The following is a 24,565-nucleotide window of genomic DNA, read 5'->3' as shown; positions in this document are numbered from 1 at the left end:
TGCAGGCAGAGGTGAAGGAATATGGTGACACTGGTGGGCTGAAGTGTGTTTATTTCAATGCCAGAAGCAGTGTGTAGAAGCAGATGAACTTAGAGACTAGATCGGTGCTTAGGATTATGATGTTGTGGCCATTGTGGAAATGTGGTATACACAGCATTTTTTCTAATACAGGGGTGAAATAATCACTTAACACATCTAATGATTGAAAACATCAGAAACTCATTCTGACCTGACACAGTCATAAGAATTGTCTTTCGAAGATATTTCTGAAATACTATATATTTTTAATTTCTGTTAAAGTAACACTTGTTCTCATACATGTTTACAAAGTTGAATTAATTTCCATGAAAGTGCTGTGCAATATTTTTCCACAGTTCTCATGGACACAAAGCATCAGGGATGACATAGTGGTGCAGCAGTTCAGCCTATTGTCCTGGGTTTGATCCTGACTACAGGTGCTGCCTGTGCAGAGTTTGTATGTTCTCCCCGTGACTGCGTAGGTTTTCTCCAGGTGTTCCAGTTCCTTCCCACATCCCAAAGTCATGCAGATTTGTAGATTAATTGGCTTCTGTAAGATTGTAAATTGTCCCGAGTGTTAGGATAGTGTTAGCGTACGAGTGACCGAACTCAGTGGGCTGATGGCCAGTTTCTGCTCTGTATCTCTAAAGTTTAAATTATCCCTAGTGCGTAAGTTTGGAACTAGTGTACAGGTGATCGCTGGTCGGCGTGGACTTGGTGGGCTGAAGTTTCAACGCTGTATCTCTAAAACTTCTAATCCACGTTGTTAAGGTGTTTTGAGTGGAAGGTTGACATTACAACCTATGACAGGCTGAACAAGAAAAAATAAAAGTTAGTGCCGAAGAATGGGTTGACCTGGAAGTTGTAGATATGTTCGCAAACAGCACCTCTGCACCTTGGGCCAGGAAATGGCCTTTAAGCTTGAGTGACCTCGGCTTCTTCCAGCATAGAGCTATTTTTTTATCATTTCAAACAGTTTTCCACCACTTGGAGTGGAATCAGTATTGACAGGGATAGAATTTGTCTCCTGAAGGAGAATAGCTTGCCTGTGTAAATGCTAATGCAACATTTATCTGTCGGTAACATTTCACTGCTTTCCTGCCATACCTAAAACCAAAAGCAAATGCTCTCTGTGAAACGTTTTGTGTCTCAAGTGCTAGCAATTTGAAGTAAAATAATTTCTATTTTTGCCATTTCACATACAGTGAAGGATACGTGTGATTGTTTGCTGTTGATATACAATTAGTCTCTGCTAACATTTATTTATCCTGTACACTACAATCAAGCAGCAATATGTTTCACTGCAGAAAAATGCTGTTGGGTATTCCTTGCAGTAATTTTGTAGCCTAGTTGTGGAATGGAGTATGTGTAACCTATTATTATAGTCCACTCAGAAAGTGCAAGTGGGTGAAAATTGATCCTGCAAATTGAAAGAGGGATAAGTGTTCTGCCCTTATTGATGCATATACAGATTTTTTTTTTCACTTAGTGATTTGTGGAGTTTATTTCTGCCCCAGCAAACAGCAAGTAAGAAATAATTTTCACCGGATGGTCCATTTTTTATTGAGAGTTGCATTTCATTCTCTTACTGCAATGTCGCCCTGGCTAAAGCTTGTTATGAACTACTCAACTATTAGATTAAAGCTTTTGCAAAGAAAGATTGAAAGAGCAGTTTGATTTGCAATATTTCATGAAGTTTGCTGTGGTCAGTCGTGAAATTCCTACCTGTGAAAAGTAAAAACCTAAGATGGCCGAGTTACAGTATATGTGTGACATTTAGGTTTACTGCCATTGATCTAAAATGCATTTAAGGAATATTTAAGTAACAAACTTTTGTTTTTTCTGTTAATGTAATGATCTGAATACTACTCATCCAGATAAAATTGTGTGTCGTTGATATGAAAAGAATGTGCCAATTTTATCTTTTATCTCATTGTGTTATTGTTTAGCACTTAATGAAAAGATTTGGCACGCATCACTAGTTAACTTTTAAAACTTGGCATTTAGAAAATTGGCTAGTTTCAATGGTGCAATAGTACTTCATTTATCATGCACCAAGGTACAACAAAATTCATTTTTGTATACAGTTCAGTACAAGTATCACCATACATAAGCACTTAGATATATCTTAGATATGCATTTGGATAGAGTACAAGTGTATAGCAGTAGCACACTGAGGCAGAATACAAAGGTGCCAGATTTAGCACCATTTACAAGTTCCAGTTGTTATAGAAACATAGAAACATAGAAATTAGGTGCAGGAGTAGGCCATTCGGCCCTTCAAGCCTGCACCACCATTCAATATGATCATGGCTGATCATCCAACTCAGTATCCCGTACCTGCCTTCTCTCCATACCCTCTGATCCCCTTAGCCACAAGGGCCACATCTAACTCCCTCTTAAATATAGCCAATGAACTGGCCTCGACTACCCTCTGCGGCAGAGAGTTCCAGAGATTCACCACTCTCTGTGTGAAAAAAAGTTATTTTCATCTCGGTTTTAAAGGATTTCCCCCTTATCCTTAAGCTGTGACCCCTTGTCCTGGAAGAGGTGCAGTAAGAGACTAGGGAGCCCTCCAGACATATCATAAGAAAGCGAGGAGCACAGATGGCCACGGAGGCCACTGTCTAACCTGAGGACTAAGATGCAGTAGCTCAGGAAGTGCATTAATCCTATATATGTGGTCAGCACCAGTAATTGTGATTAAAATACTACATGTTACCAGCAACGGCATAAGTATCAGCCATTCCTCTCTCTTTTCAGGATATATAGCTTAAGCTTCATCTACATTCTCTACAAATCAGAACATTGAGAAGGACGTGTAAGATTCTAAGACACCATCATCTCATTCTTTGAGATTGGCCATTTAATACTACGAGGAGAAAAATATTATTGACACATTGGTTCATTCTGTTGAGTTTTCTACCTTGGAGTTTTGGGGATATGTAGACATTGAGTATATTCTAGTCTGGGACTGATAGATTTTTGGACACATAAAGGAATTGGATGTTATGGGAATTCAACAGCAAAGTGAGTCCCAGGACCAGTGCATAATAATAGGTTACAAATACTCCATTTCACAATTTGACAACTAAATTAATGACACGCATAATCGCAACATATTTCTGTCCAAAGAAAGAGGAAGTCTTGAGCGATACAGTGGGGCAGCAGTAGAGTTGCTGCCATACAGTGCCAGAATCCTGGGTTCGATCCTGACTACGGGTGCTGTCTGTATGTTTGTATATTCTCACAGCATGGGTTTTCTCCGGGTACTCCGGTTTCCTCTCACACTCCAAGGACGTGCAGGTTTGTAGGTTCATTGGCTTCGGTAATATTGTGAATTGTCCCTAGTGTGTATAATAGTGCTACTGTATGGGGTGATCGCTGGTCAGCGTGGACTCGGTGGGCCGAAGGGCCTGTTTCCACGCTGTATCCCTAAACTAAAACTAAACTAAAGGATGTATTGTATGTGTTTTTAGTTTTAATGTGGGTTACTGCAAACACAAAGGGTGTTCTTCATGTGAGCTTTCAGCTGCCTTATGGATGAGGATGGCTTTTTCTTTATGCACTGGAACAGGCTGCCGTACCAATTACAACAACAACTGCTTTTCACCGTGAGGCTGGCTGCTTTAAACTCTTGCACACACATTTGATTGCACTCTCATGCACTCCAGTCTTAACATTTGTTTAAGTGTGGTCCTGGGAATGGGATTGGTTTACTATAGTAACCTGTACCAAAAAGCAGTGAAAAAGCAGGAAAATCATCCACATGTGAAAATCAAACCATGCATGAGCACAACAGGTAGTGCAAAAGGAGAAAGGAAACCAGAACCAGAACCTTTGCTGGATCTGGGGGAGTCCAGAACCAGGGGTCACAGTTTAAGAATAAGGAGTAAGCCATTTGGAACAGAGACGAGGAAACACTTTTTCTCACAGAGTGGTGAGTGTGAATTCTCTGCCTCAGAGGGCGGTGGAGGCAGGTTCTCTGGATGCTTTCAAGAGAGAGCTAGATAGGGCTCTTAAACATAGCGGAGTCATGGGATATGGGGAGAAGGCAGGAACGGGGTACTGATTGGGGATGATCAGCCATGATTACATTGAATGGCGGTGCTGGCTCGACGGGCCAAATGGCCTACTCCTGCACCTATTGTCTATTGTCTATTGAAACAACGTGCAGAGTGTAGTGTTGCAGCTACAGAGAAAGTGCAGATAAAAAACAAAGTGCAAAGGCCACAATGAAGTAGGTTGGAATCAGAAATATTGAGTCATGAAAATGTCCCCATGCCAACCAAGATACATCATCTACACTTATCCCACCAACTTGCATTTGGCCCATTTCCCTCTAAACCTTTCCTATCCATTACTTTCCTTAGACATGAGACTTCGTTGAGTCAGTACACAATGTGCTGCCACAATTCTGGCGCTCACAAAGCAGCAAAGTTCATAAGAGTGCAGTCTTACCTTGGCCTTAAAGCCCCGTTGTCCTAGCGACACCAATCCTCTCCTCCGTCCGCCACCATCTTGAAAAATACCCTTTGTCCAGGTTCCGCCACTATCTCTGACTCCCCCCCCCCCCCCCCCCCCCCCCCCCCCCCCCCCCTCCTCTGGGGTAAGGGGTGAGCAGGAGAAGGGCCTCAGACGACTCCAGGTGTGTTCCCGGTTCGGCGGTGGGCGAGCACGGTCTGCCTCGTCTGGAGCTTCTGCCGCCCTGATCGCTTCTGCCATTTCCTTGAGATCGGTGGATTTGTGTGACTTGCGCTCATTGACCTCATTTATTTTTATCACAGGATGAAGGCTACGGAATGATGGAAGCTACCCCTGGAATACTTGTAGTAGTTGCCATCCCACATCTGCCGAAAGGTGCAGCAGTGGAGTGGCACGCCATCGCCACGACCCACGAGGCCCGGGAGAGAAAATCCTTCATCCTAAACAAGAAATTGGACGTTTATGAAATCAATTGTAAAGTGGTGACGTCAGGTTCGCCGTCTAGTGCTGCTATCTCACTGTCGCTGAGTCTTCTGCTTTCGCCCGTGAATTCATTGAGTTTAAAGGCTGCACTGCAAGAACTAGCTGTGGTCTTCCAGCAAGCAATGGATAAGCTTCCTGAGGATGTGATTCCTGTCTGCTTCAAAATGTTTTACTGTGAAGATGCCATAAATCCCAGCTTAGTGCAAAGAGGTAAGGACATCGCTTTGCTATAAGTTATAGTTTAGTTGAAAACGTGTAAGCCCAACGACAGGAGGTTGAACTAGTCACTTAGAGATAGATGTTTAAATCCCAGACTTGCCTGACATTTTGAGATGAGCAATTTTCCCAGCAGTGAGTGCCATAAATACTAACAACCTTTCTCCGCAAACCATTCATTCCTTTCCTTCTGGCCTCTTGTCTGCTCTCTCCTCTTCCCCTACTGACCCCCTTATCATCAAAGGGATCTACAGGCTATGCTGCCTCAGCAAGGCAACCAGCATCATCAGAGACCCACACCACCCTGGCCACACACTCATTTAACTCCTGTCATCGGGAAGAAGGCCTGACAACTAACTTTCAAGAGCAGCTCCTTCCGACAACAATCAGGCTATTAAACACAACCTCCAACTAAGCTCCATGCGCGCACATGCACTTAGATGCATAATACACACATACACATGCGTGCCACATATACATACATATACATACATATACATACAAGGAGTGGCGGCGCGGCTCTGGCTGCAGCGGCTTACCAGCGGTCCCGTTGTCTTTGTGTTTTTTATGTTGTTTATTTGTTTGGTTAGTTTAGTTTTTTAGTTTTAGTTTGTGTTTTGGGGGGGGGGTTGAAACGGGGTTTGCAGTCTCTCCCTGTGGGGGAATGCGACCTTTTTGTCGTATTCCCCTTCTCTGCCTCCGTCTGCGCTGAGGCCTAATGGAGCTGACGACCTCGAGGCTCCGGAGGCAGAGCCCGCCAGGACTTGCTTTGAGCTCGCTCCCGTGTGGGTGGTCCGGCTCAGGGCTGGAAGAGGCTGGGACGCTCCCGTGAGGACGGCCAGCCCGAGGGTGGAACGAGGCTCCCGTCGGAGCGGCCGAGCTCGGGAAGGTGCGGCGCTGGCAGCCCGAGGGAGGTTCGGCGCCCAAGTCAGGGCGGCCCAGCCCGAGGCTGAAGACGGCACAGTACTCACGTGAGGGTGGCTGGGACGGTGTTCTGGCGGCGGTGGCCTGAGTCCGGGGTTCGGCCGCGGGCCAGCAGCTGTTTCTGAAGGACTGGTGGGCGGCAGCTTCAACCACCCCGGGCCGCAGTGTTTGAGCCGCGGGACTGTTCTTAACATCGCCCGGGGGGGGTGGGGGGTATCGCCCCAGCGCAGAGGGAGAAGATGAGGGAAGAGACTGCGACCTAAGACTTTTGCCTCCATCACAGTGAGGAGATGCTGGGTGGACTCACTGTGGTGGATGTTAATGTGTGTTTATTGTTGTTTTATTGTATTGTATTATATGTATGACTGCTGCAATTTCGTTCAGACTAAGTCTGAATGACAATAAAAGGCTATCTATCTATCTATCTATCTATCTATCTATCTATCTATATATATATATATATATATATATATATATATATATATATACACACACACACACACACACACACACACACACACACATACCTATATAAAGACAACATATGTGTGTGTATATACATATATGTGTATGTATATATATTTACTTGTGTGTGTTTATATTTAAATGCACTGGACATTTCTGTATATTTCTATATATATATATATATTATATGCTTCTATATATAGTACATATTTTTTTTCTCTATATACTAATTTATTTTTGTTAATTATTGTGTTTATTGAGTACTAAGTTTAATCTGTCCATTGTGCTGCTGCAGGTGAGAATGTCAGTGTTCCCTTTTGGGACATATGACAATGAAACACACTTGACTTGACCTTTGACAGTTGACCATGTACCCATCCCTTTAGCCATCCACAAGTGCCTGGAATTCCCCTCTGCACAAATTCTGCTTGGATAACTTTCCATTATTTAAGTGTGTAAGAAGGAACTGCAGATGATGGTTTAAACCAAAGATAGACACAAAAAGCTGTAATAACTCAGCAGGACAGGCAGTATCTCTGGAGAGAAGGAATCGGTGACGTTTCGGGTCGAGACACTTCTGAAGAATCCCATCAGATGCCTTACAGCGCCAGAGACCTGGGTTTGATCTTGACTACGGGTGCTGTCTGTGTAGGGTTTGTACATTCTCCCTGTGACTGTGTGGGCTTCCTCTGGATGCTTCGGATTCCTCCAAGATTCCAAAGACGTGCAGGTTTGTAAGTTAATTGGCTTCTGTGAATTGTCCCTGGCGTGTATGATAGAACTAATCACAGGCGATCACCAGTCGGCAAGGGGTGCAAGGCCTTTTCCAGCTTAGGCTAAACTAAGCTAAAGTAAACAAATCAGACAACAAGGTACAATGCTTTTGAATACTTTTTTACTCTGTAATTTAAGATTCTGCAGAAATAGTATTCATGTGTGTTTAGCTTGTACTCAGCGGGATAGGCAGCATCTCTGGGAAGAAGAAATCATAATCATACTTTATTAGCCAAGTATGTTTTACAACATACGAGGAATTTGATTTGCCATACAGTCATACTAATAAAAAAGCAACAGAACACACAAAATCCATTTTAACATGAACATCCACCACAGTGAATCCTCCACATTCCTCACTGTGACGGAAGGCGAAAAAAGTTCAATCTCTCCCTTCTTTGTCCTCCAGCGATTGGGGGCATCCAACCTTCCATTGACGGGATGATCTTACTCCCGTAGCCGGCGGGGTTATCAAGCTCCTGCATCGGGGGAATCTCAACTCCCCCACGCCGGACAATCATATCCCGGGTTGGGGCTAGTCGTACGTCGTGCGGCTTTTGGAGCTTCCTAACGTTGGTCTCCACCCGAGACTGCGAGTTCCTTGATGTTAAAGTCTGCAGGCCGCGGTTGGAGCGTCGATCCCAGGCAAGGAATTGGCTCCAATGATAAGTCCATGCCCCGCGGTGGGGCTCAAAGTCAGTCCAGAGCAAGGCCGCCAGCTCCACAATGTTAGGCCGCAGAGCGACTGGAGATACGATCCGGAAAACAATCGCATCTCCGGCAAGGTAAGGGATTGAAAAAAAGGTTCCCCCTCCCACCCCCCACATAAAACATACCAGAGAACATTAACACATACTTTTTAAACACACTAAAAATAACAAAAAAAAGGCAAAAAGGACAGACCCACGAAGGGCCACCCAGTGACGTTTTCGGTCGAGGCCCTTCTTCAGAACCGGAACATCACCTATTCCTTCTCTCCAGAGATGCTGCCTGTCCCGCTGAGGTACTCCCGCTTTTTGTGCCTCTTCCATTATTTAAGTGGTTCCTTCAAACTTTGGCCATCTATCTATCTATATCATACACTTATTAAAAGTCTGATCTTGTATTTGTGTATATATGTATGTGTTTGTGTGTATGTATATGTGGTTGTCTTTACATCTTCACAAAAACATTACGTGGTAACGATTACAATTTTACATATTCTGATTGACATTTTTCCCGTCGAAGACGGGACCTCCTTATCTGAACCATTTATGCTTTATTTCTCGACTTATTCTCGACTCATTACTGATTAGAAGTCTAAAAAACTCAAAAGACTTTGAAATTAAAACCACCAGCTTCCTGATGATGTCACAATGGCTCAGCTAGAAGTGATCAGCCTCAGTGAAGATTTCATCCTATATTTGACACATTATTAATGCTTTAAAAATGGGGGCTACGGGTAGGGAACCAGTGCGTCAGAGGAGCAGACCCTCTGCACTTGGTCTAGTATACCTGTAAAAGTCACATCTTGTGTGTGTGTGCGCGTGTATGCGTGTGTGTGTATGGGTCAAAAGACAATAAGTGCAGGAGTAGGGCATTCGGCCCTTCGAGTTATCACCACCATGTGATCATGGCTAATCATCCACAATCAATACCCCGTTCCTGCCATCTCCCATATCCCCTGACTTCGCTATCTTTAAGAGCCCTTTCTAGCTCTCTCTTGAAAGTATCCAGAGTGTCTTTCTACCTTTGTCAAAATGCCACGCGCTAGCACAGACATTTTTACAGATTATTAATCACATTAACCCTGTCGACAAAATAAACTGCTTCACTTCACATTTCATGCTATGTTTCAAAGTTATAGAGTTTTAATATTAGCGGAAACCAAGTTTTTAAATGCCCACCCATGGGTTATTCACACACCCCCCCCCACCCCTCCGAGTTATTCACAGCCCCCTCTCCCATGGGTTATTCACACCTCCCGCCCCCTCCCCCCGCGACCCCCCCCCCCCCCCCCCCCCCGCCCGGCTATTCATGATTAAAGACCAAAACCACCTTTTAAAATACCAGCTTCCAATGTGTCTCCACCCCCCCCCCCCCCCCCCCCCCCCCCCCAATGGTAGAGTGAAAAAGAATATTCCACCACCTTCCAGTGACGACAGGGGGAGGACCTCATTTCAAAAACAGCTTCATCACCTCCCCAACGCACACCATTGGGGAGCAGACCCAACGGATCTGCACTTAGTCTAGTATCTCTAAAAAGTGCATGTGGACCCTTTTTCTCATGATAAATGTTCTCTGAAAAAGCATATTGTAGATAAGGGAAGAAAATATGGTTTGACTCGAGTATCTGAATTGTTTAAGGGTATAGCCCGTGCATCAATGACGGCGGCAGAGCCAGAGAATTATATTGTTCCATTTTGAAGACAAATTTGAACATAGTAGAAAGACTATGTTGTCTTTATGCAAAGATCAGACACTTTCAAATGAGCTGTGAAAATTTACAGTCCGCTCAGTGTAATTCATTTAAGGTCTGCTTCTGTACAATGTGGAACAAAATGTGAGGGAAGAACTAGGGATTAAAAATGACATTTTTTCATACGGATTGTCAAATTTATTCACAATAATTTTTACTTCAGGTTGCAAAGATCCAGTAGATGAAAGATTAAAGATATTTTCTTGCTTGGTGTAATTTAAAACATCAGCAGCACGAGGACAATCATATTTTTTAATTTAATTATACTGTATAATGGTCCTTCCCTAAGCTAGGGTACTGTCCAATTAATTTCTAGCCCATTGTGGACATTCGACTTAGTCTGTGGAACTGAATCGCAACAATGCTTAGTACTATATTCTGCACTCTGTGTCTTCCCCTTTGCTCCATATTTTGTACTTGAGTTTGACCGGATTACAATTATATCCAGTTTTATCTGATCTGACTGGATAGCATGCAAAACAAAGGTTTTCACTGTATCTCGGTACACATGACATTAATAAACCTAAACCTATGATGACTTAATCATCAAGCTACCTTGTTTTATGTCCTGAAAAAAAATCTCACAAGATTTGAAACAAAAGACTAATTTTTTGTATGCACCACCAAAACATGAAGCTTAAAATAAAATTATTTATAAGTGTCGACCAATGATCCCCGTACACTCGCACTATCCTACACATTAGGGACAATTAACAATTTTTATCAACGCCAATTAACCTACAAACCTGCACGTCTTTGGAGTGAGGGAGGAAACCAGAGCACCCGGAGAAAACCCACATGATCATGGGGAGAACACACAAACTTCGTACATACAGCACCCATAATCAGGTTGGAACCCGGCGTTCTGGTGCTGTAAGGCAGCAACTCTACCGATGCACTGCCGTGCCACCGTATGCTTATTGTAAATTTTGAAAATAGCACAAGAATGAAAAGCTTTATTAAACAATCTGACTCACTCTTCTCTATCCTCCTACAGCAGCAGATAGTTTATATATCTTCCTTCAATAACTTTTATGACTTTGCCATCGTGTGCTTGTGCTTTAGTGAATTATATAATCCATCTGCACGGGGTGTCATCGATCAGAGTCAAATGTCCATTTGATACCATGTTTCTACTCAATATTTTGTGAGTCAGTCCAATTATACGTTAGGTCAAAATCTGGCACATTCAAAAGCAATTCCCTTCTCTGGGTGGAAGAGAATATCATTTTTAAGATCTGTTCCATAAAGAGAAATTCCACTTAAGGTTTCAACCATGGTTTTAGCCCATTATCATTTACTTCAAATTCCCAGATAGCTTCATTAATGGAATATTACAAGAGCTTGTTCAATCAATCATACATGACAAACAAGATCTTGTACAGTTATAACGAGAAATGAAAATGCTTACATTTATGTTGCAATCATGCAGTTTGTTATAAAATGCTTAATAGGAGAGTGCTTAAGGGCATTAAAGTCTACCATTCCCATGTGGGAAATATAATTCTCGTTATTTGGAGGCATTAACCATTTGCAGTCGAGTACCCTTGGAATGTGGAAGGAAACCAGAATACCTGCGGAAAACCCTCGCGGCCACTGGGAGAATGTACAAACTCCGTACAGACAGCACCCGTAGTCAGGTTCGAACCCTGGTCTCTGGCGCTGTAAGGCAGCAACTCAACTGTTGCACCCACTGTACGGCCCAAAGATTTTTGTAATGTAATCTAACAGTGTGAACACTGTGAATTCTTGCATACTCCTGCTGACCAGAAGTGCATGATAAAGTATCAATGCAACACTCGTGTCTTGTGCATGAGCAAACCCTGGCCAATGAATGCTACAAAAATAGAAACACTAACTGTGGAGATAATTTTCAAAATTATATTCAACATATGCTGCATTATCTCAATGCTGACTTTGATGTTTGGTGCATCCCAATGTGAAATCTGTCACTATCAACTACATAGAATAATAGAAAAAAGAAAGAACTAGTCTTTCAAACGGTGAAGTACTTTTGAAGTGTTGTCTCTGTTGTAATGTAGGATTATTGCATTGGACTGCCAACTACTCGAAACAACTGACAGTTTGGTTTCCTGCTGTGATTGAGTTTTTCATTCATTGATTGAGAACTTGTACGCGGTCTCTTCTTAACCAAACTCTGGGGATAACTGGCCACTGTGAGGTTGATGGAACTTTCCATGATTAGGAGGACTACGGGGGACACAGTGGCACAGCAGTGGAGTTGCTGCCTTACGGCGCCACAGACCACGACCAAGTTCTGTCTGTATGAAGTTTGTACATTCTCCCTGTGATTGCGTGTGATTGGCCCTAGTGTGCGTAGGTTAGTGTACGGGGTGATCACTGGTCGGGGCAGGCTCGGTGGGCTAAAGGGCCTGTTTCCGCGCTGTATCCCTGAAGTCTTAAACTCTAAAGACTAGCTGGATGGGAGAACTTTGACTGGGGTGGAGTTGCTCTCTCTTGCTTTACAGAAATAAACATGTGCCTGGACATATGTCACGGGAATAAAGCTCAGTGGGCTTGGACAACTTCAGCAAGCATTGGTGTCTGTAAATAAAGACACAAAATGGCAGAGTAACTCAGCGCGTTAGGCAGCATCTCTGGAGAATATTGGAGTGATGATATTTTGGTTTGGGACACATCAAACTGATTGTAGGTGTGAGGAGGGGAAGAAAGCTGGAGGGGAGGGGCAGGACAATGTGTTCACGTTTTGGCCTGCCCCCTCCTCTCTTCCAGAGGGACTACCTGAAATTGGAGAAGTCAATGTTCATACCACTGGGATGTGAACCACCCAAGCAAAATATGAGGTGCTCCTCCTCCAATTTACGGTGGGCCTCACTCTGGCCAGGATGTTGCCAAGACTCGAGGGCCTGAGCTATAGGGAGAGGTTGAGCAGGCCAGGACTCTATTCCTTGGAGCGCAGGTGGATGAGGTGTGATCTTATACAGGTGTACAAAATCATGAGAGGAAAAGATCAGGTAAACACACAGTCTCTAGCTCAGAGTAGGGGAATCGAGAACCAGAGGACAGAGGTTTACGGTGAGGTGGGAAAGATTTAACAGGAACCTGAGGGGTAACTTTTTTATACAAAAGGTGGTGGGTGTACGGAGCATCCTGCTGGAGGAGGCAGGTGCTATCACAATGTTTAAGACAAAATTGGACAGGTGCATGGATAGGATAGGTTTGGAGGGACATGGGACAAACACATACAGGTGGGTCTCATGTAGATCGGACATTTTGGTCAGAGTGGGCAAGTTGGACCGAGTGTCTATTTCTATGCTGTATGACTATGACTACGAGGTAGATGGCAGGTCAGTACTACAATAGATATAATTTGAATAGTAAAACATCTGTCTCCATGTCTGTGGGAATCAGATGCAGTTCTTTTTCCATGGAGATGTTTATTCTGTGTGAATGTAGGAACCTCTGTCATGTGCACATCATTGCTTCATATGAGCTATGGTAACTAAAGCTGTTCTGTTGCAAGCACTTTCTTGTCAAAAGACACGTGCTGAATGCTGACTTGAGTCGTCCAACCTGCTGAGTTACCCCAGCATATTGTGTATTTATTTTGTAAACCAGCATCTGCAATCCCTTGCGTCTAGTTTCTTGGCAAATGTATTCTTTTTTTGAGATACAGTGTGGAAACAGGTCCTTCGACCCACCAAGACCACGCCGCCGATGAATCACCTATTCAAACAGGCTCCGCATTATCCCACGTTCTCCACCACTCGCTGCACAGAGGCCAATTAACCCACAAACCTGCACGTCTTTGGGATGCATTTTCTGCTTCACTACTCGGTTTTGCTGCACCTTTTCAAATTGTTTGCTTGGCAACTTTGTTTGACTTCTGATGGACCAAACATTTGTAGACTGGTACCTTGGAATCTGACAGAAACTGTCCACTAAAGATTCACAGAAGTAATGCTTGATGTTGATGACAACTTGTATTATTCCCCTCTCCACAGTATGTGAAATCAAAAACTCCACAGTCCAATACACTTCAGATGGAGGTTTGCACTCACTCAGTCACTGCTCCATTCACTACAGTTGTTCTCTTTCTTTATATTCCTATAACAGGGAATCTGTGCAGAACTTTCAGTAGCAAATTTGATAAAAGATCAATATTTTCTCTAACAGTCTTTGTTTCATGTACTGTTTCCTTGGCGCTATGCTGAATACTAATTTTATAGCCCCAGGCAACATAGTACAAAGTGAGTAATGCATGTATAAAAACAAACACATTCAGCAGTATCTCATTACTATAATTTCTCTGTATTAGGAGTGCACTGATATGTGCTATAAATTAATATGTTTTATATTGCAAAGATTTACATTGCCTGCTGTGGATTAGTCATGCATTATGCTACATTCTTTAGCCTTGGGAATTGTCTCAAACTATAGTAAAAACAATCCAGTTGCACACTAAGTAATAAGGGGAAAATCGAAAGCAGCTGTCAAAAATGCAGCATCAAAACAAAGTTGAACATTTGTGTGGCCCTACTGGCACAGCTTGGTCATATATTGATGCTCCATGCCTCAGAGTGGGAAGAGGAAAATTACAATAGTTCCTTCTGCGGTTTGTTCTTTGTCTCAGTTGGGTGTTTCTGGGATCAACGTCAAGATGTGCTTTCTCAAGGGAGATGAAGCCCATCTGGAACATTTACCATTGTCTTGTCTCTATGGCGCTCTCTCTACCTGCATAAAATGCAAATGAGCTTCAACAGTGCATTATTTGCTTTATACAAACCCTTGCCTTCTAAAAACAGAAAAATAAAGTATGATTCAACATATTTTCATTTTAGTTTTCAAGATACAGCGTGGAAACAGGCCCTTCGGCCCACCGAGTCCATGCCAACCTGCAGTCACTAATTTTATTCGACATACTAGGGACAATTTACAGAAGCCAATTAACCTACAAACCTACATCAGGGGCCGCGGAGCGTTTTTGCAAAGTGGGGGGGCTGAGCAATCACTGATCACCGGCCTCGGGAGTACTCGGCGAGCTTGCAAAGCGACCGAGCGGTGGGAGGGTGTGGAGGGGGCACCCCCCCCTCCCACGGTAGGGACTTTTTGAAATTTGATGTCGTAAAATCATGTTTTAGTGCATTGTAGAAGTATTTCAATGTTTTTTGTTTGGAGTATTTTTTTACATACATGAGAAATAGGAGCAGGTGATTATTATTTTTGACCCGAAACAATACGTCACCCATTCATTTTCTCCAGAGATGCTGCCTTACTGAGTTACTCCAGCATTTTGTGTCTATCCCCCCCTATTCCCTTGCCCTTCCTCCCAGACTTTTACAAGGTTTCCCCTTCACTGCTAGGCCCAGCCCTCTTTGTGAAGGGTCTCCTGAAGCGCTGTCTCTCCACTCTCTGCCGATTGCCGCTGGTGTGATCACCCGAAGTCCATGTTGTACCTCTCTAGGAACAACTTCTCCATGTTTGTTCCACCACAGGATTGTGAACATGCTCTCAGTCTCCTACTCCCCTCCCCTGCAACGTAAATAGCTCGAGAGTCTACGCATGACTGAGACCTTTCATTGTCACCCATTCTGACCTCCCTGCAAACTTGACATAATTCCAGGTGTGAGACCAGAGCTGACCCTGCAATCTATCCAGGGTTAGCCAGTTTTTGGCATGGCAGCTCTCTGTCCTAGCCCTTGACCTTGTGCCCTCAGACCCCGGGCTCTCCTCCCGTTGATCGCTTCCACACAGCTCCGTGTGTGAGTGTGGGAAGCCTCCACTCTCCCTCCCTTCACCCCACCCTTCACGTTCACCGGCCCACCAACCTGCCCCTACCACGGGGAGTTGCTGACCCCCCCCCCCTCACTGGTGTGTTACGGGTGAAGTTGGTGCTTCCTGCAGCCACTGAACCATCCGTGTCGATTACTAAAGTACATCTGCTGGGCTGGCCGCTAACTCCTGGGGGAAACATCGCTAAAAAAGTGGGGGGGCTGTGGGAGGAAACCAGAGCAACCGCACGTGGTCACAGTTGGCGTGCAGCTACAGAAAGCAAACTCATCTTTTTCCATCCAGCAGATGAGTTAAGCATGTGGGAGAAAATTAGTAGTTTAAAATGACGCAGCAGTAGAGTTGCTGCCTCACAACGTCAGAGAATCAGGTTCGATCCTGACTTCGAGTGCTGTCTTTACAGAGTTTACAGGTTAATGGACTTCTGTAAATTGTCCCTTGTGTGTAGAATAGACCTAGTCCATGGGGTGATTGTTGGTCATAGTGGATTCGGTGGGCCGAAGGGCCTGTTTCCACGCTGCATCTCTCTAACAGTAAAACTAAAAACTAACACAAATTGAAAATATATATATATTTTTTTAATTTATAGTTTTATTCGAAGCAGTGTACAAAAGTATAGACCGCGGCATATGACATAATACATTTATTGTACAGCTTCCATTTTAATTTTAACAAAGATGAAATTAAAAAAGAGAGAAAGAGCAAGAAAGAAAGAAAGTGAAAAAGAAAGTGAATGTGTAAGAATAGAACCCCTAACTTACCAAATGAGTGTAATCAAAGAGTGAGTAAGTTAAAACTTAAAAAAAAAAAAAAAAAGACAAAAACGAAAAAAAGGAAAAAAAAAAAGTGTTGATATACCTGCTTCATTTCTCACCACACCCATCACCCAGTCCGTAATTCGGTTTAATTCCGAAGTTGTGTTGCACCATACTATCCTTGTAATGAATCAATGAAAGGAGACCATATCTTTGAAAATTGCTCTGATTTTCCTGCTAAAACAAGTCTCATATCTTCAAGATGTAGCGTCTCAGACATGTTTTTTAATCCACATTTTAAGAGTTGGGGGAGATGTATTTTTCCAAAATTTAAATATATGTTTTTTCGCCATTATCAGGCCATAATTAAGGAAATGTCTTTGAAATATTGATAGCTCAGGGCAGGCTCCTGCTGTTCCGAAAATAATCAGTTCTATATGGGGGTCCAGTTTTGTTTTTAATAATTTTGAGAACATTTCAAACATTTCTTTCCAAAAGTTATGGAGTTTTATGCAAGAGGCAAAGGAGTGTGTTATAGTTGCTTCTTGAGAGAGTCATTTGTCGCAAATAGGAGATACATTTGAAAAAATCTTATTCAGTTTAGTTTTTGAGTAGTAGTCTGTGGAGTATTTTGAATTGGATTAAAGTGTGTCTAACATTAATCGAACAATTATGTATATATAAAAGATATTTTTCCCATCAGTCTTTGGAGATTTTTAGGCCTAATTCCTCTTCCCATTCTCTTCTAATTACGTCTGACGATGGGATTTCTATATTAAGAAGGATATTGTACGTATGATATTAGATTGTTTCTGTCAGAGTTTCTATTGATACCTTCGTCTAATATATCTGGCAGCAGAGTTTGATAATCGTGGGTATATGTTTTCAAATAATCTCGAATTTGAAGATATCTAAAATATTGATTACCTTTCAGATTGTATTTCGACTGTAATTTCTTGAATGATAGGAGTTTTCCCATCTCGTACAAATCTCCAACCTTTTTAATTCCTAGTCTTTCCCAATAAACAAACGTTTTATCTATAATAGATGGCTTGAACGACGGGTTATTAGTGAAAGAAGAGATAGATTTCTTAGTTTAAAAGTAGATTTTACTTGTCTCCAAATTCGTAAAGTGCTGTGAATAATTGGATTTTTCTCATATATTGTGTTCTTCAACTTTATTGGGGAGAGAAGGATCGCGCCTTTATTAAAAGGCAAGCAATCTTCTCTCTCCATTACTAACCAGTCTACCTGTTATCATGCGTTATCCAACCAGCAAATTACATTTTTAATATTCGCTGCCCAATAGTAGTATAAGAAATTGGGGAACGCCAATCCGCCCGTTTCTTTGGGTTTACATAGATGTCGTTTATGTGATTTATTGTATTTTAGATTAAGATACATGAGTTAGTCCAATTACTTATGTGTTAGTATAAAATTGTTTATATCTATTTGTTAGTGGATAATTACATTCCACTCCATTTAATTTGTTTTCTATACTGCGTAGTTCCATTTTATTAAATCTTTCATTCGAAAAGATTTTGTCTTTGAGGAGGACATGTTGCATTCCAAACCTGATAAGATGTCTAGACATAAGCGCATGCGAATTGGTCGGCCATCTTATCTGCAACATTTGTACTTATTTTTATTTAAAAAGGCATATTCTCTCAGTTTACCCCCTATAAATATATATAAAAGGTACATCAGCAAAGCAGTGACATTTTACTTATCCTTTAATGTCCTTTTTTAGGTCTTGCGTGTATTTAAATGCTTCTTCTGGATCAGTAAAGAAACGCTCCGTCATTATATGTGACCCTCAGTTTAGCAGGATATATTATACCATATCTTAGGTTTGGAATTCCTTTAAGAATCAGCCGGGTCTTTGTAAAGAGGGCACGTTTCTTCGCCACTTCTGCTGGATAGTCTCTGAAGAATCTTACATTCTCCTTCGAACATCAGATTTTTTCCAAATGTTATTTTCTTCATAATGTCTTCAAGAACTGCTATGTCATGAAGTTTCAGGATAATCTGTCTTGGTAGGGCTCCTGCGCTCGAGTATGCTCTCTGAACTCGGTGTGCAACATCTACTTTCGTTTTTTCAGACAACTTGAATACTTGTTGAAGTAGGTTGGCAGTGAAATCCCGAGGGTCTATTCCAGTTTCCTTCCCTTTTCACTCCAACTATCCTTAAGTTCTGCCTTCTGGACCGAGCTTCAAGATCGAGGCATTTGTCGGTCATTCTAGCCAGTTGCCCAGAGACTTGGCCTAGATCTTCTTATATTCTCTTCATCGCTTCAGACATATCGTTAGTCACAGTTTCCAGATCTTTAATAGCATTGTTTTGTTCTGTAGAAGTAGTGAGAACGGACTCCAGCTTTTTATTGCAATCTTCTTCGACCCGTTCAATTTCTTCTCTTAGATCGGTATCTACTTCTTCAATACGGTCCTGTAGCGTACCAATTTTAAAGACAATATCCTTATTCCCGACATCCAATCTTGTTTCTAACTTTCCCATCTGAGAAGACAGCAGGGAAATCTCTTTATGCAACATATCAGCAAAGTCCTTTGGCACAGCTTCTCTTAGAGATTGTTCTTGTTCTTTTACTTTTGCTTCCATATCAGTATTAAATCTTAGTCCTTCAGATCTTTCTGGAGTTGTCTGAGGTGTTTTCACCAACTCTTGAGCGAGCCGGAGTCTGGTTAAAGATCTTGTCAGGGGTTGTTTAGATAAATACCGTTTTGGCATTTAGTTTGCGGCGATTTCTGATGACGTCACTTACGTGATGTCAGGCATCCCCAGTGAGTGTTTTTGAATCGGTTCCCTTTTCTTTTACAGGCTTTTTAGTGCTTTTAGCGCTTTTTTTGGGAGCGGAGCTAAATGCAGCGCCTCTTACTGCTCCATGGCACCACCGGAAGTGAAATTGAAAATATTTTGAACCATACTTTCGTTTTCTGTGTTTGAGTTTTTTAAAGTAAAAAAAATGAACTTAGTTGAAACTTATTTGTATTTTATGCAGATAGAGAGTCAGTCGTACAATATCAAACCAGACCCTTCAGACCAGCTTGCCCATGCTGACCAAGGTGTCCCATCGTACAAACAACTGCAAATACAATGAGCTGCAGAAATTTAAATTAGCCCCAATTTATACAGTTCACTGACCAAGTGAAATGCCAATAATTTGCGAAACAAAATGATCGTACTCAGTGGGCCGAAGGGCCTGTTTCCATGCTGCGTCTCTAATGTCTAAAGAGAGGAGTATTGTTCTGGAAAGTGTAACTTTCTGTTCAGCAATCCCTTGAAACCACAAAACAGGAAGATCTATTAACATTACCATGATAACCTTGAGGTCACAACTCTGTTGATATATTGTTCCTTTTGCACTCCAATACAGTGAATTGACAACTAAGATCATGTGGTCAGTCCTAGAGTGGGATTTGAACTCAGAACTTGCTGACTCTGAAAGATTTGTATAGAAGTGTGGTTTGAGTGAAGCTAAAATATAATGCCACAAAGAAAACATTTCAAACATCTTTGCATGTTTTTCTTTGCTCTGAGAAATTAATGGCATCCAAATTGCTTTATAAATTGGAGCTAATTTAAATTTCTGCAGCTCATTGGATTTGCAGATTTTTGTAAGTACATTTTGAAATCGTAGCCTGCAGGTAAATTGTAGAGATTGTGGAAACTAGAGATTGCAGAATTATTTGGCTCCTATCACACAATAAGATGATTATTTTTGCTCTCTGCTAGCATTCAGAATGCAATAAGCCCCTCAAAATTGGAAATTGTCCTGATAATTTATTAAGTATATTGTATCTAAAAATTTGACTCTTCCTTATATTTCCCCAGGATTTTTGCATGTGATCCTTTAAATTAGGAAACATTCTCAACAATCTACACTACCATTTTCTAAAGGGGTTTATGGATCAGTAACGCTTCTGATTTGGCCCTGATTACTGCTTGGTTAATGGGTATCATGAGGACATACAGTCATAAATGATAGGTGCAGAATTAGGCCATTCGGCCCATCAACTCCACTATTCAATCATGGCTGATCTATCTCTCCCTCCTAACCCCATTCTCTTCCCCATAACCCCTGACACCTGTACTAATCAAGAATTTATCTATCTCTGCATTAAAAATATCCATTCAATTGGCCTTCACAGTCTTCCGAGGCAAAGAATTTCACGGATTCACCACCACATACAGGGTTCAGATTTAATGTTCTTCATGGTTGTTAATCTAGCCTTTCTACTCAAATGCACTTATCAAGGACAGCTTCTGACTGCATTTATAGGAGGCACATGTGTAACATGGGTGTGTTAAAGCAGGTATTACACTTCCTATTGTGTAGTAAATTTAATGAAAATGTTTTAATATATAATAGTTCTGGATGCATTTTTCTTCATCGTATTTGTGTTGCTCCAATTGAAGCAAAAATGTTGCTGAACTTTTGTCAGACATGGTCATAAAGACAAACAAGTTGCTTTTAAGTTGCTTGAAGCTGACCCTTTTTTCAGCCAAAGTATGATGTGATGTAATAAATCATGTAAGAGAGTTGATGTTTTAAAGTTACTGGGGCCAACTCTGCCAGTCTGCCAACAAGATTAACAACATACATAGAACATAGAACAGTACAGCACAAGAACAGGCCCTTAGGCCTACGATGCCCGTGCCAAGCATTTTGCCAAGACCATCTCTTATCCACTTGCACATACTCCATATCCCTCCATTCCCTGCATATCCATATGCCATTCCAAAAGCCTCTTAAATCCTCTATCATATCTGCTTCAACCACCCACCTGGCAGCACATTCCAGGCACTCAGCACACTCTGTGTAAAGAAAGTTGCCCCGCACATCTCTTTTAAACTTTGCCCCTTTCACATTAAAGCTATGCCCTCTAGAATATGATTTTTCCATTCTGTGAAAAAGATTCTGACCGTCAATTCTATCTATGCCTCTCATAATTTTATATTCTTCTATCAGGTCTCCCTGCAACTTACAGCGTTCCAGAGAAAACAATCCAAATGCATCCAACCTCCCCGTAGCTATTTGCCCCTAATCCAGGCATAATTCTAATAAACCTCCTCTGCACTCTTTTCAAAGCCTCCACATCTGTAATGGGGCAACCAGAACAGCATAAAATATTCCAAATGTGACCTAACCAAACTCTTATGCTGCATCCTGACATCCTGACTTTTATTCAACCTATATGGAACAAGACATTATTATTCTGCAAAGTGATTAATGTTTTGTAGCAAAGAAGCACTATCCTCTACATTAGAAATTCATGCAAGTCTTTGTACCACTTGCACCATTCCACCTTTGACTTCATTTAAACTGCATATCGGATGTTTTTGTAAAGTTGTTGCATTTGCATGCTGGTTGCCAACTATACTTACAACAGAAAGTTATTATTAATATTACTACATCATTGTAAATGGCTAACAATAACCCCCCCCCTCCCTCCCTGGATATGTAGAATTAAAACTGCTGCATCTGTATTCTTCAGGTAGTAACTTGCTGGAGATTTTTTAAATGTGGACTTTTATTTAAAATCCTTATTTATTTTTGTAACTTTCTGCTTCTCATTCTTTCTACCATATTTTCCGACAAAATGTTAAATTTTAACTTCACTCTCCCTAAATCACCTTCCTCCTCGATCTTACGCCTGTTTACTTCCCATTTCTTAATTCTCATCTATTATGGGTTTTACGATTTTTGTATAACCTATGTTGTTATCAGCATGTGTTTAAAGAAGAAAATATCTTCTTTAAACGATTCACGATTCAGGACTCTCCCGATTAATCCAAACAGCAACAATTCAGCCTTCACAACATTTCAGCAAATTTTGGCCTAATAATCACATTTTCATTCAAGGAAGGCTGAGAGTGAGGAGTTATTAGGACATTAATGTAGTCACGCGTGGAGATTTAGTAGGACTGTTTGATTATCTGACTGATTTGTTTAAAGGTTTCTGGAATCGTATACAAGAATAACACCGCAGTTATCTATTTGTGTAGGAAGAATGTGCCAATGCTGGTGTAAGCCGAAGATAGACACAAAAAGCTGGAGTAACTCAGCGGGACAGGCAGCATCTCTGGAGAGAAGGAATGAGTGACGTTAAGGGTCTCGACCTGAAACATCACCCATTCCTTCTCTCCAGAGATGCTGCCTGTGCAGCTGAGTTACTCCAGCTTTTAGTGTCTATCTGCAGTTATCTATTTAATGGAGTGTTTTGAATGAATATTTCAAAATTAATATTCAGATTATTTACTTTCGTTTACCAGGAAAAATGAAGCCTTTTGTTTATTCATAGAAAGAAAAGCCTGTGATGTAAATTTGAAAATGTGCGAAATCTGGACACCCTGAGGCATTTTAAAGTGAATAGAACTTAGATAAAATGACATTTGGACAGGTCCATGGATAGGAAAGGTTTAGTGGGATATGGACCAAACATGGGCAAATGGGACAAGCTTCGATGGGGTATCTTGGCCAGCATGGACCAGTTGGACCAAAGTTCCTGTTTCCGTGCTGTATGACTTTTAACTAGTGGGGTTTAACTGGAATGTCCTTCCAGTTAAATTGAAAGAAAAGAGTATTGTGGGTAAATCAGATGAACTTAAAACCTGGGTTGGTGTATGGAATGATCAAGCTATGAATACAACAAGAACTGCACTGAACCCAGCTGATAGTGGTGGTCAGTGGTGGGACTGCGTTAATTATCAATCAATAAACTATTTTCAAAGCGGTTCAAACGCACTGAATTCAACAAAACATTCTGTAAAAACTCAACAAGTCAGGCAGCAACTCTGGAGATTAAAATATTTCAGGAAAATGATCTTACATCAGACTTCGAACATCAACTTGTTTTCTCTCTCCAGCGATGCAGCCTGATCTGCTGAGCGTTCGTGAATTTCCTGCTTTTATTTCAGCTTTCCATCTTCTGCCCTCCTTTGATTCTTAGACAAAATGGCAACAATGAGAGGCGACGTTTCACTTAAAGCTGCTCTTAAGACAGCCTTGGATGATCCTTTTTCCATATTATCTATACTTTCCAGCATTGAGGAAGTGCTGAGATTTTCGTAAGATAGACACAAAGTGCCGGAGTAACTCAGCGGGTCAGGCAGCATCTCTGGTGAAAAAGGATAGGTGACCACTCGGGACCCACACCCAATCAGCCCGTTAAATGTTCTGACAGAAACACACCATGGGGGTGGGAAGGAGGCCCAATGTTTTCTTGTGTGGCACTCATTCCCCATGAAACTAGAAAATAACTGCCCTCAATTTTCTTCAGAGTTGCTGCCTGACTCGCTGAGTTACTCCAGCACTTTGTGTCTATCTTTGGTATAAACAGCATCTGCAGTTCTTTCGTTTCCACTGAAATGTTCCTGTCAATCATCACTAAATCAAAGCAACCCTGGGAGCTGTGGATGTTTATTGGAGCTGACGCTCCTGCACAGCTGTGAGTACAAACAAAACGAGAAAGAGTGGCTATAAGAGGAGTTCCTGGTATGGTTGAAACGGTGGGGATTCTGGACCTACCTCCCCAGCATGCTTCCAGTTAACATTCAATCACTCGAGAACAAGCTTGAAGACCTTAGAGCCATGCTGCAGTTTCAAAGAGAGATCAGAGACTGCTGTGTTCTTTGTTTCACTGAAACGTGCCTCATGCCTGTCTCACCTGACCCTGCTATACAGCCTGAGGGTTTCTCCATTTACCATATGGACCGTACAGAAATCCTCGTAAGGCAAAAGGCCGAGTCTGCTTGAAGTTCAGTGCTTCGTGGTGCACTCGGTGTGTCGGCCTTAGCTCACTTTTGTTCTGACCTGGAATACCTGCTCATGAAATGCTGCCCTTTATCCTCTGAGTGAATTAACCTCTACAATTGTGTTGGCAGTTTTTGTATGACCCCAAGGTAAGTGGGCACTGGAAGAATGATACTCGATCGTCAGTTCTCTAAGTACAGCAAATCCTGATACCGGTTCATCTTCACCAGAAGCATCTCTCAGGAACGTGCGGCCCAAATACCATCCGCATGTCTCGTGTCCCACGTGGGGTGTTAACACTGTAGCAAAGGAAGACAATAACCTCCATCAGTGGCATTACTATCATGTGTAACCTATCATATACGCCCTATGCGTCAACAATGATCAGACAGTTAACAGGAACAGCCACATTAAATATTGTGCCTACTGGAGCACGTCAGAAG

General features: G+C 42.0%; 1 protein-coding gene across 3 annotated transcripts in view; it reads left to right on the top strand.

The window, feature by feature from the left end:
- Positions 1 to 24,565, top strand: part of dph6 (diphthamine biosynthesis 6) — a 264,965-nt gene that overhangs the window by 223,929 nt on the left and 16,471 nt on the right. For all 3 annotated transcript variants that reach the window (XM_055640695.1, XM_055640694.1, XM_055640696.1), the window contains one exon: positions 4,806 to 5,196. In XM_055640695.1, coding sequence (XP_055496670.1) covers positions 4,806 to 5,196 — 391 coding nt within the window. The remainder of the gene's footprint in view (positions 1 to 4,805; positions 5,197 to 24,565) is intronic.

Source organism: Leucoraja erinacea, chromosome 9, assembly GCF_028641065.1.
Source record: "Leucoraja erinacea ecotype New England chromosome 9, Leri_hhj_1, whole genome shotgun sequence".
Lineage (NCBI taxonomy): Eukaryota > Metazoa > Chordata > Chondrichthyes > Rajiformes > Rajidae > Leucoraja > Leucoraja erinaceus.
The sequence above is the reverse complement of the archived record's forward strand: the minus strand, read 5'-3'. Positions and strand labels throughout refer to the sequence as shown.